The 16,413-nt window shown below is 52.2% G+C and overlaps 2 protein-coding genes across 4 annotated transcripts in view; one reads left to right on the top strand and one right to left on the bottom strand.

The window, feature by feature from the left end:
- LOC115652851 (C-type lectin domain family 4 member F-like) overlaps positions 1-16,413 on the bottom strand; it is a 218,493-nt gene that overhangs the window by 118,657 nt on the left and 83,423 nt on the right. The gene's annotated exons all lie outside the window — the stretch shown is intronic.
- LOC115652850 (C-type lectin domain family 4 member F-like) lies at positions 1,875-16,372 on the top strand. Of its 3 annotated transcripts, XM_030565428.1 has the most exons (8): positions 1,875-2,277; positions 5,750-5,866; positions 11,089-11,225; positions 11,291-11,294; positions 12,909-13,046; positions 13,825-13,976; positions 14,858-14,976; positions 15,883-16,372. In XM_030565428.1, the coding sequence occupies exons 1-8, from the start codon at positions 2,004-2,006 to the stop codon at positions 16,043-16,045; spliced, it is 1,104 nt and encodes a 367-aa protein (XP_030421288.1). In that variant the 5' UTR covers positions 1,875-2,003; the 3' UTR covers positions 16,046-16,372. The 3 variants fall into 3 exon arrangements, with proteins under 3 accessions (XP_030421288.1, XP_030421289.1, XP_030421290.1); XM_030565429.1 differs by lacking the exon at positions 11,291-11,294 and having other exon boundaries at positions 11,089-11,196; XM_030565430.1 differs by lacking the exon at positions 5,750-5,866 and having other exon boundaries at positions 2,055-2,277.

Here is a 16,413-nt window from a genome sequence, read left to right as displayed (position 1 = left end):
CAGATGCCAGGCTGAAATCGGCCTTTATCACCCCTCTGGGGCTCTATGAGTTTCTGACCCTGCCCTTCGGCCTCAAGGGAGCGCCGGCCACCTTCCAGCGCCTGGTGGATCAGCTACTGAGGGGGATGGAGAGTTTTGCCGTGGCGTATATTGACGACATCTGCGTCTTCAGCCAGACCTGGGAGGACCACATATCCCAGGTTAAACAAGTCCTAGACCGACTCCGAAAGGCTGGGTTAACAGTAAAGGCGGAGAAGTGCAAGGTGGGGATGGCTGAAGTATCTTACCTGGGAGCGGCTGCCTGAAGCCGGAACTAGCCAAGGTGGAGGTGATCAGAGACTGGCCTGCTCCCCAAACCAAAAAGCAGGTCCAGGCCTTTATTGGGATGGCGGGGTACTATCGAAGGTTCGTGCCCCACTTTAGTGCCATAGCCGGCCCCATCACTGAACTGTGCAAAAAGGGGAAGCCAGACAAGGTGATCTGGACTGAGCAGTGCCAGGAGGCTTTCCGGGCGCTGAAGGAGGCTCTGGTTAGTGGCCCAGTTCTGGCAAACCCAAATTTTGACAAACCCTTTATGGTGTTCACTGATGCCTCAAACACGGGACTGGGGGCAGTGTTAATGCAGGAGGATGAAAAGGGGGAGAGACACCCCATCGTGTACCTGAGTAAGAAGCTGCTACCCCGGGAACAAAGCTACGCGGCCATCGAGAAGGAATGCCTGGCCATGGTGTGGGCCCTTAAGAAACTAGAGCCATATCTCTTTGGGCGACACTTCACCGTGTACACCGACCACTCTCCCCTGACCTGGCTGCACCAGATGAAAGGAGCCAACGCCAAGCTCCTGAGGTGGAGCCTGCTCCTGCAGGACTATGACATGGACGTGCTCCATGTGAAGGGAAGTGCCAACCTGACAGCGGATGCGTTGTCCCGGAGAGGGGGCCCTGAACTTCCCCAGGTCACTGGGCAGAGTGACCCCGCTCAGTTCAGTCTCGAAGGGGGGAGAGATGTGATGCAGTAGGGACTGTCTGTGTGGGGAGTGGGAGAGCAGGGGCGGACTTTAGGGGATGGACGATGCCAGGGCCTGTAACCTGAGCTAGGTAAGGGAGGGGAAAGGTCAACACCTTTGCCCGGGAAGGGGAACAAAGGAAGGGAGTGGCAGGAGGAAAGCAGTTTGAGTTTGGGCTTGGGGCTGTGTGGGTGGAATTCAGGGTATCCTAGCTAGGATCCAAGCACCCTGAAAGCCCAGAAGGACTCGGTGGAGGGGTCCTGACTGTGTCTGCAAGCTCTGCTGTAACTGGTGTTCCTGTTGTCCAATAAACCTTCTGTTTTACTGGCTGGCCGAAAGTCACTGTGGGTCCCAGGAAGAGGGGTGCAGGGCCGGACTCCCCCACACTCCGTGACACCCTCCTTTCCCACCACCAATTCCTGGTGAGTCCAGATCCAACCCCTTTGGATCTTAAAACAAAGAAAAATCAATCAGGTTCTTTAAAAGAAGGCTTTTCATTAAAGAAAGAAAGGTAAAAATCATCTCTGTAAAATCAGGATGGAAAATAACTTTCCAGGGTAATCAGATTCATAGAGCCCAGAAGAACCCCCTCTAGCCTTAGGTTCAAAGTTACAGCAAACAGAGGTAAATCCTTTAGCAAAAGGAACATTTACAAGTTGAGAAAACAAAGATAAACCTAACACGCCTCGCCTGGCTGTTACTTACAAGTTTGAAATATGAGAGATTTGTTCAGAAAGATTTGGAGTGCATGGATTGATGTCTGGTCCCTCTTAGTCCCAAGAGCGAACAACCCCCAAAACAAAGGGCTCACAAACAAAAGCCTTCCCCTCCACCAAGATTTGAAAGTCTCTTGTCCCCTTATTGGTCCTTTGGGTCAGGTATCAGCAGGTTACCTGAGTTTCTGAACCCCATATAGGTAAAAGGATTTTGGTGTCTCTGGCCAGGAGGGATTTTAGAGTATTGTACACAGGAGGGCTGTTCCCTTCCCTTCATAGTTATGACAAGCCCATTGGCTGAACTCTCACTTCCACCACTAGGGCTGATGGCACATGGCCCAGCTGGCGACAGGGTGGCTCTCACCACCAGGCATCACTTCCCATTTCTATTTCTGGGCCAGGGCTGCTGTCAGAGGGAGGCTCTAACCCAGCAGGCTGCTGAAAGGACCCACAGGCCAGTGATCAGGGGCTCAGCTCAGCGTGAAGGCAGGAAAATGTCGAGGGAGAATATCTGTGACAACATGGAGTTGGCAGAAGCTGCTCCCTGGCCCAAAGGTAAGCACAAGAGTCTGCACCGGACCCTGGACTCCCGCTGGCCTCTCCTTGGCTTTGCAGTCTCTGCATGAGTGTCCTGGGCAGCGATCGCTTGCTCCACTGACCACGTCCCCAGAGCTCAGCCTTGTGCTGGCCAGACAGCACCACGGGCAGTGGGCGAGGGTGCTCGGTCAGTGCTTCTCAGTGCATTCTCTCCCCTGCCAGTCCCCAACGGGAGAAGGACACAGGGGGAGAGATGGGGGTCCCTGCGCAGCATCCCAGCCTCCTGCTGGACAGAGCAGTGCCATGGGCTGGCCATAAAAGCCATCCAGGCTCCCCCTCCCCAGCTCACTGCCACCATAAGCCGCTCCCAGGAGGAGATCACCAGGGTCGAATCCTCACAGCCCCCAGCTCTAGGGACCAGCTCCCTTTCATCCCTTCATTTCACAGGAACACCTCCTTTCCTAACCCTCTGCCCCTCCCTGCCCGAGCACATGCGCCTAACCGTGAGCAGGGGTAGGGAGATGTAGCTGTGTTAACAGAGAAGGGTTTTCCCCAGGGCTTGGGGACGGGGGAAAGGGAGCCTGTTCCTCCAAGGACAAGGAGGAAATGGAGCTGGAAGTGCCTACATAAGGACCAGGCTGTTTTCCTAAAGCTTCCAGCACAAGGGGCCCCTCTCAGGGCTTTGGCTGGGTGACTGGGCAACAAAATGGCAAATGAAATTCAATGTTGGTTAATGCAAAGTAATGCACATTTCAAAACATAATCCCAACTATACTTATAACACGATGGGGTCTGAATTAGCTGTTTTCACTCAAGAGAGGGATCTTGGAGTCACTGTGGATAGTTCTCTGAAAACATCCACTCAATGTGCAGCGGCTTCAAAAATGTGAACAGAATGTTCAGAATCATTAAGAAAGGGACAGAAAAGATCCTGTTGCCTCTGTATAAATTCATGGTACACCCACATCTTGAATACTGTGTGCAGATGTGCCCCCCATCTCAAAATGGATATATTGGAATTGGAAAAGCTTCAGGAAACAGATTAGGGGTCTGGAACGGCTGCCGCATGAGGAGAGATTAATAAGACTGGGACTTTTCATCTTGGAAAAGAGATGACTAAGGGGGAGGGGGAGATATAACTGATATCTATAAAATCATGACTGGTGTGGAGAAAGTAGATAAGGAAGTGTTATTTACTCTTTCTCAGAATAGAAGAATTAGGGGCCATCAAGTTAAATTAATAGGCAGCAGGTTTAAAAGAAACAAAAGGAAATATTCTTCACACAACGCACAGTCACCCTGTGGAACACTTTGCTAGAGGATGCTGTGAAGGCCAAGACCATAACAGAGTTCAAAAAAGAACTGGACAAGCTCATGGCTGATAGGTCCATCAATGGCTACTAGCCAGGATGGGCAGGGATGGTGTCACAAGCCTCTTTGCCAGAAGCTGGGAATGGGCAACTGGGGATGGATCACTTGATGATTCCCTGTTCTGTTCATTCCCCCGGCACTGGCCACTGGCACCTGGCACTGGCCACTGTCGGCAAACAGGACACTGGGCTAGATGGATCCTTTGGTCTGACCCAGTCTGGCCGTTCTCACATTCTTACATTTGGTTGGGCCTGTGTCAGCTCAACAAGGGCCTGCTCCGGGGGTTGTTTATCCCCTTTGGTTTCAGTGCAATCCAGATGCCATGTGGCAGCTGTTCTGGCTTTGAACACATGAAAGACACCCAGGAAAGGTCAGGAGACAGGCAGGGAGACGGGGCTGACAGAAGTGGAGGGTGCGGGTGAGGATGTGAAGTTCAGTAGGCAGCTGCAGCTAAGCACCGAGCTCAGCTAGGCTCTCTGCAGCGACAAAGGAAAAGCTGGATATGAGTCAGCAGTGTGCCCTTGTTCCCAAGAAGGCTAATGTCATTTTGGACTGTATAAATTGGGGCATTGCCAGCAGATTGAGGGACGTGATCATTCCCCTCTGTTCGACATTGGTGAGGCCTCATCTGGAGAATTGTGTCCAGTTTTGGGCCCCACGCTACAAGAAGGATGTGGAAAAATTGGAGAGAGTCCAGCGGAGGGCAACAAAAATGATTAGGGGGCTGGAGCACATGACTTATGAGGAGAGGCTGAGGGAATTGGGATTGTTTAGTTTGCGGAAGGGAAGAGTGAGGGGGGATTTGATAGCAGCCTTCAACTACCTGAAAGGGGGTTCCAAAGAGGATGGATCTAAACTGTTCTCACTGGTATCTGATGACAGAACAGGGAGTAATGGTCTCAAGTTGCAGTGGGGGAGGTTTAGGTTGGATATTAGGAAAAACATTTTCACTAGGAGGGTGGTGAAACATTGGAATGGGTTACCTAGGGAGGTGGTGGAATCTCCTTTCTTAGATGTTTTTAAGGTCAGGCTTGACAAAGCCCTGGTTGGGATGATTTAGTTGGGGATTGGTCCTGCTTTGAGCAGGGGATTGGACTAGATACCTCCTGAGGTCCCTTCCAACCCTGAGATTCTATGATTCTATGAAAACACAAGGGAAAAATGTAGTCTGCACTGGGTGACAGAGAAGCTCTTTACTGTAAAGGCTGAGAACTGTAAACTGAGTACATTAGTGAGAGGCAGCTTCACTCTTTGGTTAGCGTGAGAGAAGCCACTTCTGCAATCTAAGGGGATTATCTGGGCCTCTTGAGCGTTGTCTGCTGGTTCCAGGAACCACACCCCATGGGGGAGCGACGCGAGCTAATGGCTGAGGCCCAGGTCAGAGAGGGAGAGGGTGGGGCAGACTGAGACTTTCAGGGAGAGGAGAATCTGATGGTCTTGTGTCTCCAATCAGCTGCCGTTCACCCTGGGGAGACCAAATCCAGAGCACACCGAGCACACTTACTTCTGTCTACACATAGATCCTGGCTCGAATGCAGCTCTAGTCTTCTCCCTTTAATGTGCAGGGGAGACATAGTCTTCGGGCTTTGCCCTGTGATTCACCCCTTGGCTGCATTGCAGGGAGGAGCCCAGCATCCTAGGGATGGGTTATCAGACAGGGATGCTGTAGAAAGGCCCTTCTGAGCACACTGCTGCTGTCAACCCCACTTTTCTCCTGCAAAGAATCATTTTCCTCTCATTTCACTGCCTCGTTGTATTCAGATTTCATAAGTTGTTTCAGGTTCCTTTTCTCATTTAAAAATGCTCCTTTGGGCCTGGACTTCAAAAGCCCTAAACTTCCCTTTCAAGAAATGCTTAGGCAGGGGGGAAATCCTGCTCCCAGATCTCTCTCACAGGACGCCTGCCTGGCACTAGAGTCACTCCTGATTTAGGGAGGGTCGCTTTTCACATTCGAGTTCCGGTCGGTTCTGACCTTATTTGGCCTCATTCCGCTGTTGCTGTTAACCACAGTTGGGGAATAGGAGGCTGAGCAGTTATTAGATTTGGGGGGTGGAGTTTCCTTGGTCAGTGGCATTTGAGCTGTAACTTTCCATGGATATGTTTCTTCTTCTCCTTCAAGGAAACTGTTGCGAAACATCGGTCCCTTGGCGGCACAGGGGGCGGGGCATCGTCACTCCTGTCCTTCTCCTCCTGGGGTTGGCCCTGGCCACGTCCCTCCTTGCTGTGACGCTTCTATGTAAGTTCAACTGCAGCTCCAAGCCCAACGTTTGCCAACTTCCATACAGGCCAGCTGGCTCAACTGGGGGGGGGGGGGGGGGGCACACCTCCACATTTCAGCAGAATATCGACCGCGTTTCCACTCTGTCCCTCCAAATAAATCTCCTACTCCAGGGAGTTCGAATGGAGCTGTAAGATCTTGCCCTGCTGATTTGATACTGGCACAAACTTTCTAAGTCTAATGATGGTCCAGCGCTGGCACAGGTCACCTGGGGAGGATGTGGAATCCCCATCACGGGAGGTTTTTAAGGCCAGGTTAGACAACCACCTGTCAGGGATGGTCTGGGTGAGCTTCATCCTGCCTGAGCATCAGCTCAGGGACTTCAGATCACATGTGGCAGCCCCACATGCTCTACCTGCACTCTAAGGGTCATGCTGGGTCCTTTCCACATATCACCAGCATGAGCCTCAGCCCCTGGCGTCCTCATGGCACAATTGAAATGCCCTATGGAGAGACCATACGGCCCAGTGGTTCGGACACTTGTCTGGGGGCTCAGACTGCTGGGTTTAATTCCATGCTCTGCCAAAGGATCCTTGCCTTGGAGCCAGCAAACCGCTGAAAACAGGGAGCTGGAATGGAGAGCTCTTACATAGGTTAAGGGTTTGTTACAGAAGTGGATGGGTGAGATTCTGTGGCCTGCATTGTGCAGGAGGTCAGACTAGATGATCATAATGGTCCCTTCTGACCTTAAAGTCTATGAGTCTGAGAGGGAAGACAAGCCCCTGTTCCTTAGGGGCAGTGAATGGCAAAGACGACTGGTGCCTCCCCGTGCTGGGGGGCCACAATCTAAAGGGAAGGACACGTGACCACCCCACATGTCTCCTCTGCCCAGCAACCCCTGCGCCCAGCCCAGGGCCACCATGCACTCCCCGCCCCACCAGAGTTACCTGTGGGGGGCTCTGTCCTTCTCCCACCACGCCTCCCCCCAGCACATTTGGCCAATCTCCCTGGCAGCCGGACCTGGGCGAGGAACAGGAGGGAGCCGCGTCTCATGTGGCTGAAGCCGGCTGCTCCAGGTCACTGCTCCGTGCAGGGCAACAGCTGCCTGAGAGCCTGGCTGGGGGCGCAGGGCCGGGACACTCCCACCAGGGCCCTGCTACTGGGGACAGGGGCTGAGTGAGCTGGAAAAGTGCTGGGGAGAGAGGGGAGTCCAGCTTGCTCGAACCCTGTCCCTGGTAGCCTGGCCTTGATGGGGTAGCCCCCACCACCTCCCCACCAGGCTCTCTCAGGCAGCTGCCGCACTGCACAGAGCAGTGACCCTGAGAGGCCAACATGAGAAGCGTCTGGTCCTGCCCCCTCCACTCCCTACCTGGGCCCGGTTGCCAGGGATGGGGAAGAGCATGCCGGAGGTCAGCATCATTAGGGAAGGACACAGCCCCTCTTCCTCCTCCCCCCTGGCATGCCAACCAGAAATCTGGGTGGTGCTTCACCCTGCACACACCCCCTATGCGTCGCCTCTGGCAAGTGGGTTCTGGAGAGTTTGCTGGCTTGCAACGGCTGAGAGATGCACTGAGAGATGCAGAGCCTGTGAGCACATGAGATCAGGGGAAGGGCTTCCCTAGTTAGGAGGTGTAACAATGCTGGCTTTGGGTGAGACCAGTTCAGGACAAATTGCTTGGAGCAGGGCAGTTAGCGCCCAAGGCTGGGGTTTTTCCACCTCTAAGGCAAACCAAAGCAGCCAGACAGAGAGGACTTTGGTTTTTACCACACTGGCCAACCACAAGTCACACAAGCAATTTCCTTAGACACTCCAGTTTCCCAGTATCACCACTGTGTTTATTTCTTCCTTCACTAAGGCCATAGAGGAACACTCCTGCAACCAGACTAATTCTCTGTACGAGCTATTCTGAAAGGTAGTGAGGTTCCCTGCTTGTCCTGGAGAGAGAAGAGCCCTGGCTACAGAGGGCCAGGAAGAAGAGAAGCGTAGCTAGTCCTACAAGAATCATAGAATATTAGGGTGGGAAGGGACCTTAGGAGGTCATCTAATCCAACCACCTGCTCAAAACAGGGCTAATGCTCAGATTTTTACCCCAATTACTTAAATGGCCCCCTCAAGGAGTGAGCTCTCAACCCTGCATTTAGCAAACCAGGACTCAAACCACTGAGCTATTCCTCCCCCTCTTAACTGGGAAGAGAATGTACATATCCAGAGTTCAGAGCCCCAGGAGGACAGAGGATGACTTGCAGTAGATCACAAGGAAGAACAAAAGGCAAGAGGACCTGCATTCAGAAGGAACGGGAGGAAGGCTGGAGAATGGCACCAACACCAGGAAGAGGCAGGTCTACGTGATTGGTGACTTCTTACGAAGAGGAATGGACAGACCTGGCACCAGAGCTGATCCAGGGAACAGAAGAATGAGCTGTCTGCCAGAGCTAAGATATGGGATGTGGACCTGATGCTGAAGAGGATCCTAATGGGAGCAGGAAGGAATCCACTGGTTGTCCTTCATGTGGGAACAAATGATACTGCTAGATTCTTGCTGGAACGGATCAAGGGAGCTGATGCCAGGCTGGGAAATACACTTAAAGAAATAGAGGCTCAGGTGATCTTCAGTGGGATTCTACCTGTCCTTAGAGGAGAATGGAGGTCAAACAAGATGATGATGATCAATTCAGGCTCAGGCCGTGCCGCTATAAGGATCTCAGGGATGTTCGACCACTGGGAGGCATTCACGGACAAAGGACTCTTCTCATGGGATGGACTCCCCCTGAGTAGGACGGGAAATAGATTCTGGGATGGAGGGTGGCACAACTAGTTAAAAGAGCTTTAAGCTTGGAATTTAGGGGAGACAGTTGAGAGATGTTCATGTAACCTCCACTTCTGATTCTAATACTGAGCAGGAGAAAATCAAGTAAGAGCAGACACAGCAAAGGAGAAAGGAACAGCAGAGGGAAGGAGAATGGACACCAAGAGGAAAGACGGTTCCCAAACCAATGATGCTAACAACCAAGTAATAGGTGATACTGGCAGTAGCATGACTGTGCCTAATCACGTGAGGAGCCCTGGCGAAGCCGAGCGGAAACAACTAAGGTGTCTATGCACCAATGCAAGAAGCCTGGGAGACAAAATGGAGGAACTAGACCTACTGGTGCAGGAAGTGAAACCAAATGTTATGGAGATAACAGAAACATGGTGGAATAGTAGCCAGGACTGGAGTACAGACAATGGAGAGTATGTGCTGTTCAGGAAAGACAGAAATGAAGGTGAAGCTGGTGCAGTAGCGTTGCATATTGATGAGGAGATAGACTGACTGTAAAGAAATTGAAAGTGCTGCAACAGATAAATGAGAGACTGTTTGGGTCAAAATCACTTTGGGGAAGAAAGCTACCACAGTCTCCCCCTGAGATAGTGCTTGGGGTCTGCTACTGACCCCCTGGATCTATGGTCTGCAAGTAGGGGCCTTGATTTCAAAATTGGAAACTTAAAAATATTAAGGCAATTAACTAGGGGAATGGACTGGGCGGAAGGACTCAAGGATCTGAAAGTGGGGGAGGTTTGGAATTATTTTCAGTCCAAGTTGCAGAAGCTCTCTGAAGTCTGCATCCCAAGCAAGGGGAAAAGCTTCCTGGGGAAGGGTTGCAGACCAGGCTGGATGAACAAGCGTCTCACACAAGTGATTAAGAGAAAGTAGAAATCCTACAAGGAATGGAAAATGGGATGGATCAGGAAGAAAAGCCACATCCTGGAGGTCAGAAAGGTCATGGAGGATGTGTTGGAGATAGAAGATAATCTAGGCATGGGCAAATGACTAAGCAAATACTTTGCCTCCATTTTTAATAAATGGAATGAGGACTTTAGGACTAGTGGCAGGCTGGCTATTAGGAACAAGGGTATGGAAGAAAAAATTCTCACATCTGAGGAGGAAGACAAGCTCGAACAGCTTACTAGGACCAAACTGGGGGTCCTGGATAATCTCCATCCAAGAATATTAAAGGAACTGGCACCTGAAGTTGCAAGTCCACCTGCAAGGATTTTTAGTGAATCCATAAACTCAGGAGTCAGGCCCTATGACTGGAGAATTGCTAATGGAGTTCCTATATTTTAGAAACAGGAAAAAAGTGATCCGGGAAACTGCAGACCTTTTGGTTTGACATCAGTTGTATGCTAGGTCCTTGAACAAATTCAGAAAGAGAAAGTAGTTAGGGCATAGAGGTTAACGGTAAATGGGATAAAATACAACAGGGTTTTACAAAAGGTAGATCATGCCAGACCAACATTGTCTTTCTTTGAGAAGATAACTGATTTTTTAGACAAAGGAAATGCAGTAGATCTCATCTATCTGGATTTCAGGGCATTTGATACAGTTCTAAATGGGAAATTATGAGTCAAATTGGAGAAGATGGGGATTAATATTGCTGTTAATCCCTATGTGCATGACCTTGCACTTTGCACTACTGAATTTCATCCCATTTCTACTACTCCAGGGGTCAAGGCCATCCAGCTATACTCGTATGATATTCCGGTCCTCCTCCACGCTGGCAACACCTCTCAACTCTATGTCATCTGCTGATTTCATTAGCGCACTCACGTTTTTGTGACAAAGTCTTTAATAAAAACATTAAATACAATTTGTCCCAAGAGTGTTCTCTGAGGATCTCCACTAGTAGCCTCCTTCCAGCCTGACAATTCACCTTTGAGCATGACCTGTTGTAGTTTCCCATTTAACTGGGTCCTTATCCACCTTTCAATGGGGTCAGGAAGGAATTTTCCCCACATCAGATTTCCCCACGTCCTCTGCAGCCTGGGGCACGGGTCACTTGCAGGTTTGAACTAGTGTAAATGATGGATTCTCTGTGACTTGAAGTCTTTAGATCTTGATTTGAGGACTTCAGTAACTCAGTCAGAGGTTATGAGCCTATTACAGGAGTGGGTTGGTGAGATTCTGTGGCCTGTGATTTTTCCTGAGATTTAATCTCAATCTGTTATGCTGCAGTTTGTAGCTCCCTGCTCCAAGGAGCTGACTCCCTGCATTAAGACGGTGTAACATACACCAGAAGAGAGCCCCGAATGGGGCCTTGGCTGTGCTGGTGTCCCTGCTCGGGAGGGAAGCTTTCCAAGATTAAAATAAAAGACGTCATAGAGAACAGCCTTGCACTCGGAGCATGTTCCTTCTCTGGGCGTGGCTGGTCTCCAGCCGCAGTTTGGTTCAGTCTCTGACCTGTAGACATGTGATTTCTAGATCTCCGGGCACAGAGCAAGCTGCAAGCGGTTGAAGAAGCGGTGCAGAAGCTCCAGGTCTCTCTGCCGCCTGACAACGCCTCGGACGTGTCAGCAAAGGGATCGGACAGTAAGTCGCAGGACGAGGGTCTTAGGCATGTCAGGGACTCTAACCCCGACGGCAAAGTTCGTTGTCTGACCGCGAGAGAGACAGGCAACACCAGCAAGGTCCGATCAAAAGCTCTTTATTGACAAGTGCACGCATCAATAGAGAGCAGCTCGTCTCCAGAGAGAACCAGCCCCCTCTTTACATCTTAGTATAAGCCTATATAGACAGTTCCATCGCGTCATAAATTATTCACTGGAGCAACCCACCCCCTTCTTCTAACAACTAGAAACTAGACACCTTTAGTATACATGCATGCCTAAAGTTAGAAATGTAGGGGAGTTAAAAACAAACAAAGAACAAAACCAGGGAGTGAAACAAGGAGGCTGGGAAACTAGGGCTCTTATCACTTCTTCGAAGGAGCTGCCCGAACACAGCACATCTGGTACTATGCCAGGAATGCAGCTTCTCTTTTATCTCACTTTTTCCCAGCGCTTGTGAGACATGCTGCTGCTTTTCAGTGTTTTCCACTCAGGGATTACCCACAAACCTCTGTTAGCCTGACTTTGGTCAGGTTGGCATACCTGGTTTTGTCTGCTATATCTTTATTCAGGCCTAACAGGCATCAGGGTCAGTTCCCCTCCCTTGGCCTGGAAGCTGAGCACTCTCCTGCCTACAGGGATGATGGGTGCCAGGCATCCTCCTACTCCCCTCCATACACTTCCCTGCCAGGTGGTCCCATCCCCTGTCTAACGAGCTGCTGCTCTGCACCTTCCTCTGCCAATGGAGGCTCTGTTCCCAGGGACGGGGGGCTGCTCCAGGCTCCCTCCTAGCTCCCTTCCTGGCAGTGGCAGGCTGGCTGCATCCGCCCCATGCTCCTACGCAGGATGTCTAGTGGTCAACATCTTCCGTCCTTTCACTGTTGCTTCCTTCGCTCCGTAGTTTTCACCTTGGCCCCTGTATTGTCAGGGTTGCATTGGCGGGAAAGACGGATGCAGCTCATGAGACATACAGGGCCGAATTCAGACCCTGGTGTAGGCAGGACGTCAGTGGAGCTGCACTCGTGGGTCTCAATTTGCCCCCCAGTACCTGAGCCCTCCCTGTGCAGCTCCAATAATTTGGGTACCTGTCACAGTCCCATTGCTGGAGGCAGAGCGCCCCCTTGTGGCCAGGTTTCACAACTGTCTGTCTGTCTGGCACAGGGCTGCACATACAAACCCCTCCATGGATCCGGTTATTCAGCGTCCAGTCAGAAAATGGGCCTGAACTGAACCCTGGCACAGAACTCGCCTGAACACTGGGCTGTTCAAAATCCCGGCCTGGAGCCCAGGGCCAGGGCTCGGGGCCACGGATGTTCTTGCAGCCCCAGGTCTGCCCCATGCTGCAGGGGACCCACTCACAGCTCACAAGGAGGGGAGTGATTGGGAAGAGGTGGCTGGGGAGATTGAGGGGACAGAGCTAGAATTCAGGAGCCCTGGGGTCAATTCCCAGCTCTGCTGCAAACTTCCTGTGTGATCTTGGGCACCTCTCCCTGCACCTCAGTTCCCCATCTGTAAAATCATCCTTTATTTCTCCCACCTTGTGTCTATTTTGACTGTGAGCTGTTGAGAGCAGGGACTGTCCTCTACTGTCTGTACAGCGCCTGGCACACAGGGGCCTGCAGGTGCTGCTCTATTACACATGCTGATAATCAAGTGTTCTGCATCTCCACTGACGTCGCTGTGACTTTCTTCTAGATCTGCAGCTATTGGATGAAGCACAGGCAGGAGTCCAGATGCTGAAAGACCTGCTGGGTAATGTCAGTGCAGATCCAGTGCAGATCAAGATCCGGCTGGACATCAGTGCAGCGCGACCAGCAGTGAAAGATTGCTGCAGTAAGTACTAGCTGCAGTGCTGGCTGGTGCCATTTCTGCTGGTGCAGAGAATGAACGGAGGATTTCAGGCTCCCAGGCTGACAACACAGCGACTTTCTCCAGCCCCGAGTTCTCTTCCACTGAAAATCACTGGTGGTTGCACCTGTGCCCACACCGTGGTGTTCAGTGTGTAGTTAAATTACACCCTAGGCCTCGTTAGCCTAATGGGAGCACCAGCTATCAGCTCTTCTTAGACGCTCCAAACCCATCAGGTCACAGGCAAAAAGTGCTCCTGGCATTTCAGCGTATGGGGCATTACTTTCAGAACCATCCCTGAGCCAGCGCCCCCGGCAGGGTGTTGGGGGAAGTGCCAAAGCGAAAAGACCGGAGACCTTCACCACTTATGATCCATGAAAATTGTTGATACTGAACCGGGAGATATTCCACCTTGGGCAGCTACATCCCTCTCCTGAACTCTCCCTGCCAGCTCAGCTGAACACTGAGTCTCCCCTTTCCCATTACAGCTGTGCTGCTCTGCACTGGGACCGGCGCTCATGCTCCAGCCCAGATGCAGCTGCATTTCAGTGCTGGGGCAGTGACCCTCTGGTGTCTGCTTTCTGCAGCGCTCTTTGGGATCCATGAAAGTTACTTATTGTGATGCTGGAGAATCAGGATTCAGAAGTTCCCTGGGCTGGGGGCAGCTGAAAGGCAGGGGAAATGCAGGCCTAGAAACTCTGAGCTCCCTGCGTGTATCCCTGTGACTTTAGCCCGGGCGTCTCACCTCAGTCTCTGCTCCTAGGTGACGTGCTGACAAAGCTCTCCAGGGGCTGGAGGTTTTACGGTGGGAACCTCTATTACTTTTCACAAGGAAGGAAGTCGTGGGAAGAGGCTGAGCGGTATTGTGTGTCTCAGGACTCGCACCTGACCTCTGTCTCCTCCCAGGCAGAACAGGTGAGCGCAGAAACCTCCTAGGGGTTTGGATGATGGGTCAGGGCCTTGCTTCACACCAGAGGGAGGTAGAAGTTGGCAGCTGAGGTTGCAAACCATTGGAGAGGATGTCAACCCTTGGTACCTGACTCAGGGGATTAACCCATCAGTTTAAAAGCAGAGATGGGGCAGAGGAACAGAGCCAGGATCTGGACTTCCCAGAGTCTGGGGTGCCGGGGGAAGTGGATTTGGGGTCAGGCTCATTTCTGATTTTCCCTACTTCCAATGTAGCATTTCCTGCAAACCCAATCACCTTTCCTAGTGAGGACCCCTTTGATCCCTCTCCCCAGGCCTGAGCTCCTGCTGGACAATCTAGAAGCCTGTATCTGGAAGGTTTGTGTGCAAGGGGCCATGCACCTTTCAGAGAATCCTCTCTCCCCACGTGCCCACTGTAGCCCTCACCCCAGGCCTCTGTGGCACTTTCTGAGGAGGAAAATCCCACCCTCCAACAGGGCCAGACTTTGCACCCTGTTCTGTGCTCCGAGCTTTGCCTCCTGCAAGGGCAGGGCGCTGGTGTGAACTATGAGATGCCCGTCAGTACCTGCCGATGCCCAGCTCTGAGGGGGCTGTGGGGGGAGTGTTCTGAGACAGGTCGCTGCTGTTAGTCCCAGGCAGATACAGATGGAGACTCACACACAGAGCTGCTCCAGGGCTCCCTTGGGGTCTCCCAGCTAGTCACTGTCAGCGTTGGGGGCAGGACACTACGTCTCCCGCTGCCCAGTGCCCTGCTCACACCACCGGATGCCCTTTCCTCTCCCCTAAAATCTGTTCAGCCCAGGCAGCTGCGGCTGCATCCTGCAGCCTCTCTTGGGTGACCTGGACATGCTGCAAACTGTGTTGTGCAGGAGTTTCTCACCAAGGAGACCAAGGGACAAAATTACTGGATTGGACTCATCGACCGGGAGACAGAAGGCAGCTGGCGCTGGGCGGATGGCACAGATTACAGAGCAGACGCAAGCAGGGGGTGAGTGAAGCTTGAGAGAAGTGAGTATTTATTACACGTTTGGTCACAAGCTCTTTCAGGCAGGGTCTGTACGGCCCCTTGTGTCTATGCAGCACCCGGCACAGCGGGCCTGATCCTGAGGGAGGCCCCCGGGTGCTGCCATGACAGCAGTGAATCCTCTCAGGAATTTCTGCTAATGCCCCTTTGCTCAGAGCAGGAGCCTAAACACGGAGTGTGTGTTCAGTGCCCACTGAGACCCAGGGCCAGAGCCTTCCCTGGGGTAACTCGCCATTGACTTGAATGAACCACAGGGATTTACACCAGCTGAGGATCTGGCCCCAAGTCAGGTCAGTGCAGCCAGGGGAGTCTGGAGTGAGCGGCAGGTTCCCGCTCTCCTTGGGACTGCCCTGCGCTCTCCCCTCTGTCGGGCTGGGCAAGGGGAGGCTGTGGGGCCGGGGACATGGCCGGAGCCAGCTGCAGTCGGTGCAGTGACCTCAGTGGGCTGTGGGCGAGGCCCGTAAGCAGGGCCAGGGAGAAGTTACTGACTGACCCCCGCTGCCCTCTCTTCCCGTTCCTGCGTTCCCATCTCGGGGGTGCCTGGGACGTGCTGTGCCACCTGCTCTGGTTCTGGGCACTGAGATCCGAGTTGCTGCTGCTCAGCATTTGGAGCCACACACTGACCTTGGCTCTTTGCTGGCCTGTCAGGCGCAGGGCAGTTGCTATCCCCGGCCATCAGAAGCCCTTTGTTACCATGGCCACAAGAGCTGTGGAGAACTCTGAGCGGTGGCCGGGGGGGGGGGGTGCATCGCTTCACAACGTCACTGCTGGGTGTCTTGGTCCCCTGCCAACAACAGAGTCCACAGAGCAGAACTGAGCTCAGGAACTGGCTGTGGTTTTCCTCTGAGACATTAACACTCTGATCCGTAGGTTCTGGGAGGAGAATCAGCCAGACAACTGGCATCAGGAGACAGAAGGCAGCGAAGACTGTGTTGAGACCCGCTCAATGGAGCTGAAGTCGTGGAATGATTCCAACTGCTCTCTGCCTTCTAGGTGGATTTGTAAGCAGGCCCATAGACAGGCTGGGCTGTGACATGCAGGTCTCAGCAGCTCAGAAAGCCACCTTAATTTCCAAGCTAGAATATTTCCCCGCCACCTGCCGATGAGGAGCCCTGGGCACTGGAGGGGGCCACATGGCATGTGCATTGCAGGGATGCTTTGTCTTGGTGTGATATTTCTGGCTTTAGCACAGACAGCTGCCCTTATGCTGCTCAGCGTGGCTGGCTCTGTAATTTGTATGTTTCCAGGTCTGTCACTGAATAATTCCTTGGATCATGTTGTACAGATAAAACTACACAGGATCTTTTCAGGGAGCAAGACAAAGATGCCACATTTGTTATGATAACAATTTGATTTATGACCAATAACTAATATCTTAATCCTTATACACACACATTATAC

This window comes from Gopherus evgoodei, chromosome 5 (genome assembly GCF_007399415.2).
Source record: "Gopherus evgoodei ecotype Sinaloan lineage chromosome 5, rGopEvg1_v1.p, whole genome shotgun sequence".
Lineage (NCBI taxonomy): Eukaryota > Metazoa > Chordata > Testudines > Testudinidae > Gopherus > Gopherus evgoodei.
This window is presented reverse-complemented; position numbering and strand designations above follow the sequence as displayed.

Coding starts and splice junctions, on each gene's coding strand:
- LOC115652850 (XM_030565428.1), top strand. CDS start 2,004: ATGACAAGCCCATTGGCTGAACTCTCACTTCCACCACTAGGGCTGATG. Junction 5,867..11,088: donor CCTTGCTGTGACGCTTCTAT/GTAAGTTCAACT, acceptor TGTGATTTCTAG/ATCTCCGGGCACAGAGCAAG. Junction 13,977..14,857: donor TCTCCTCCCAGGCAGAACAG/GTGAGCGCAGAA, acceptor TGTGTTGTGCAG/GAGTTTCTCACCAAGGAGAC.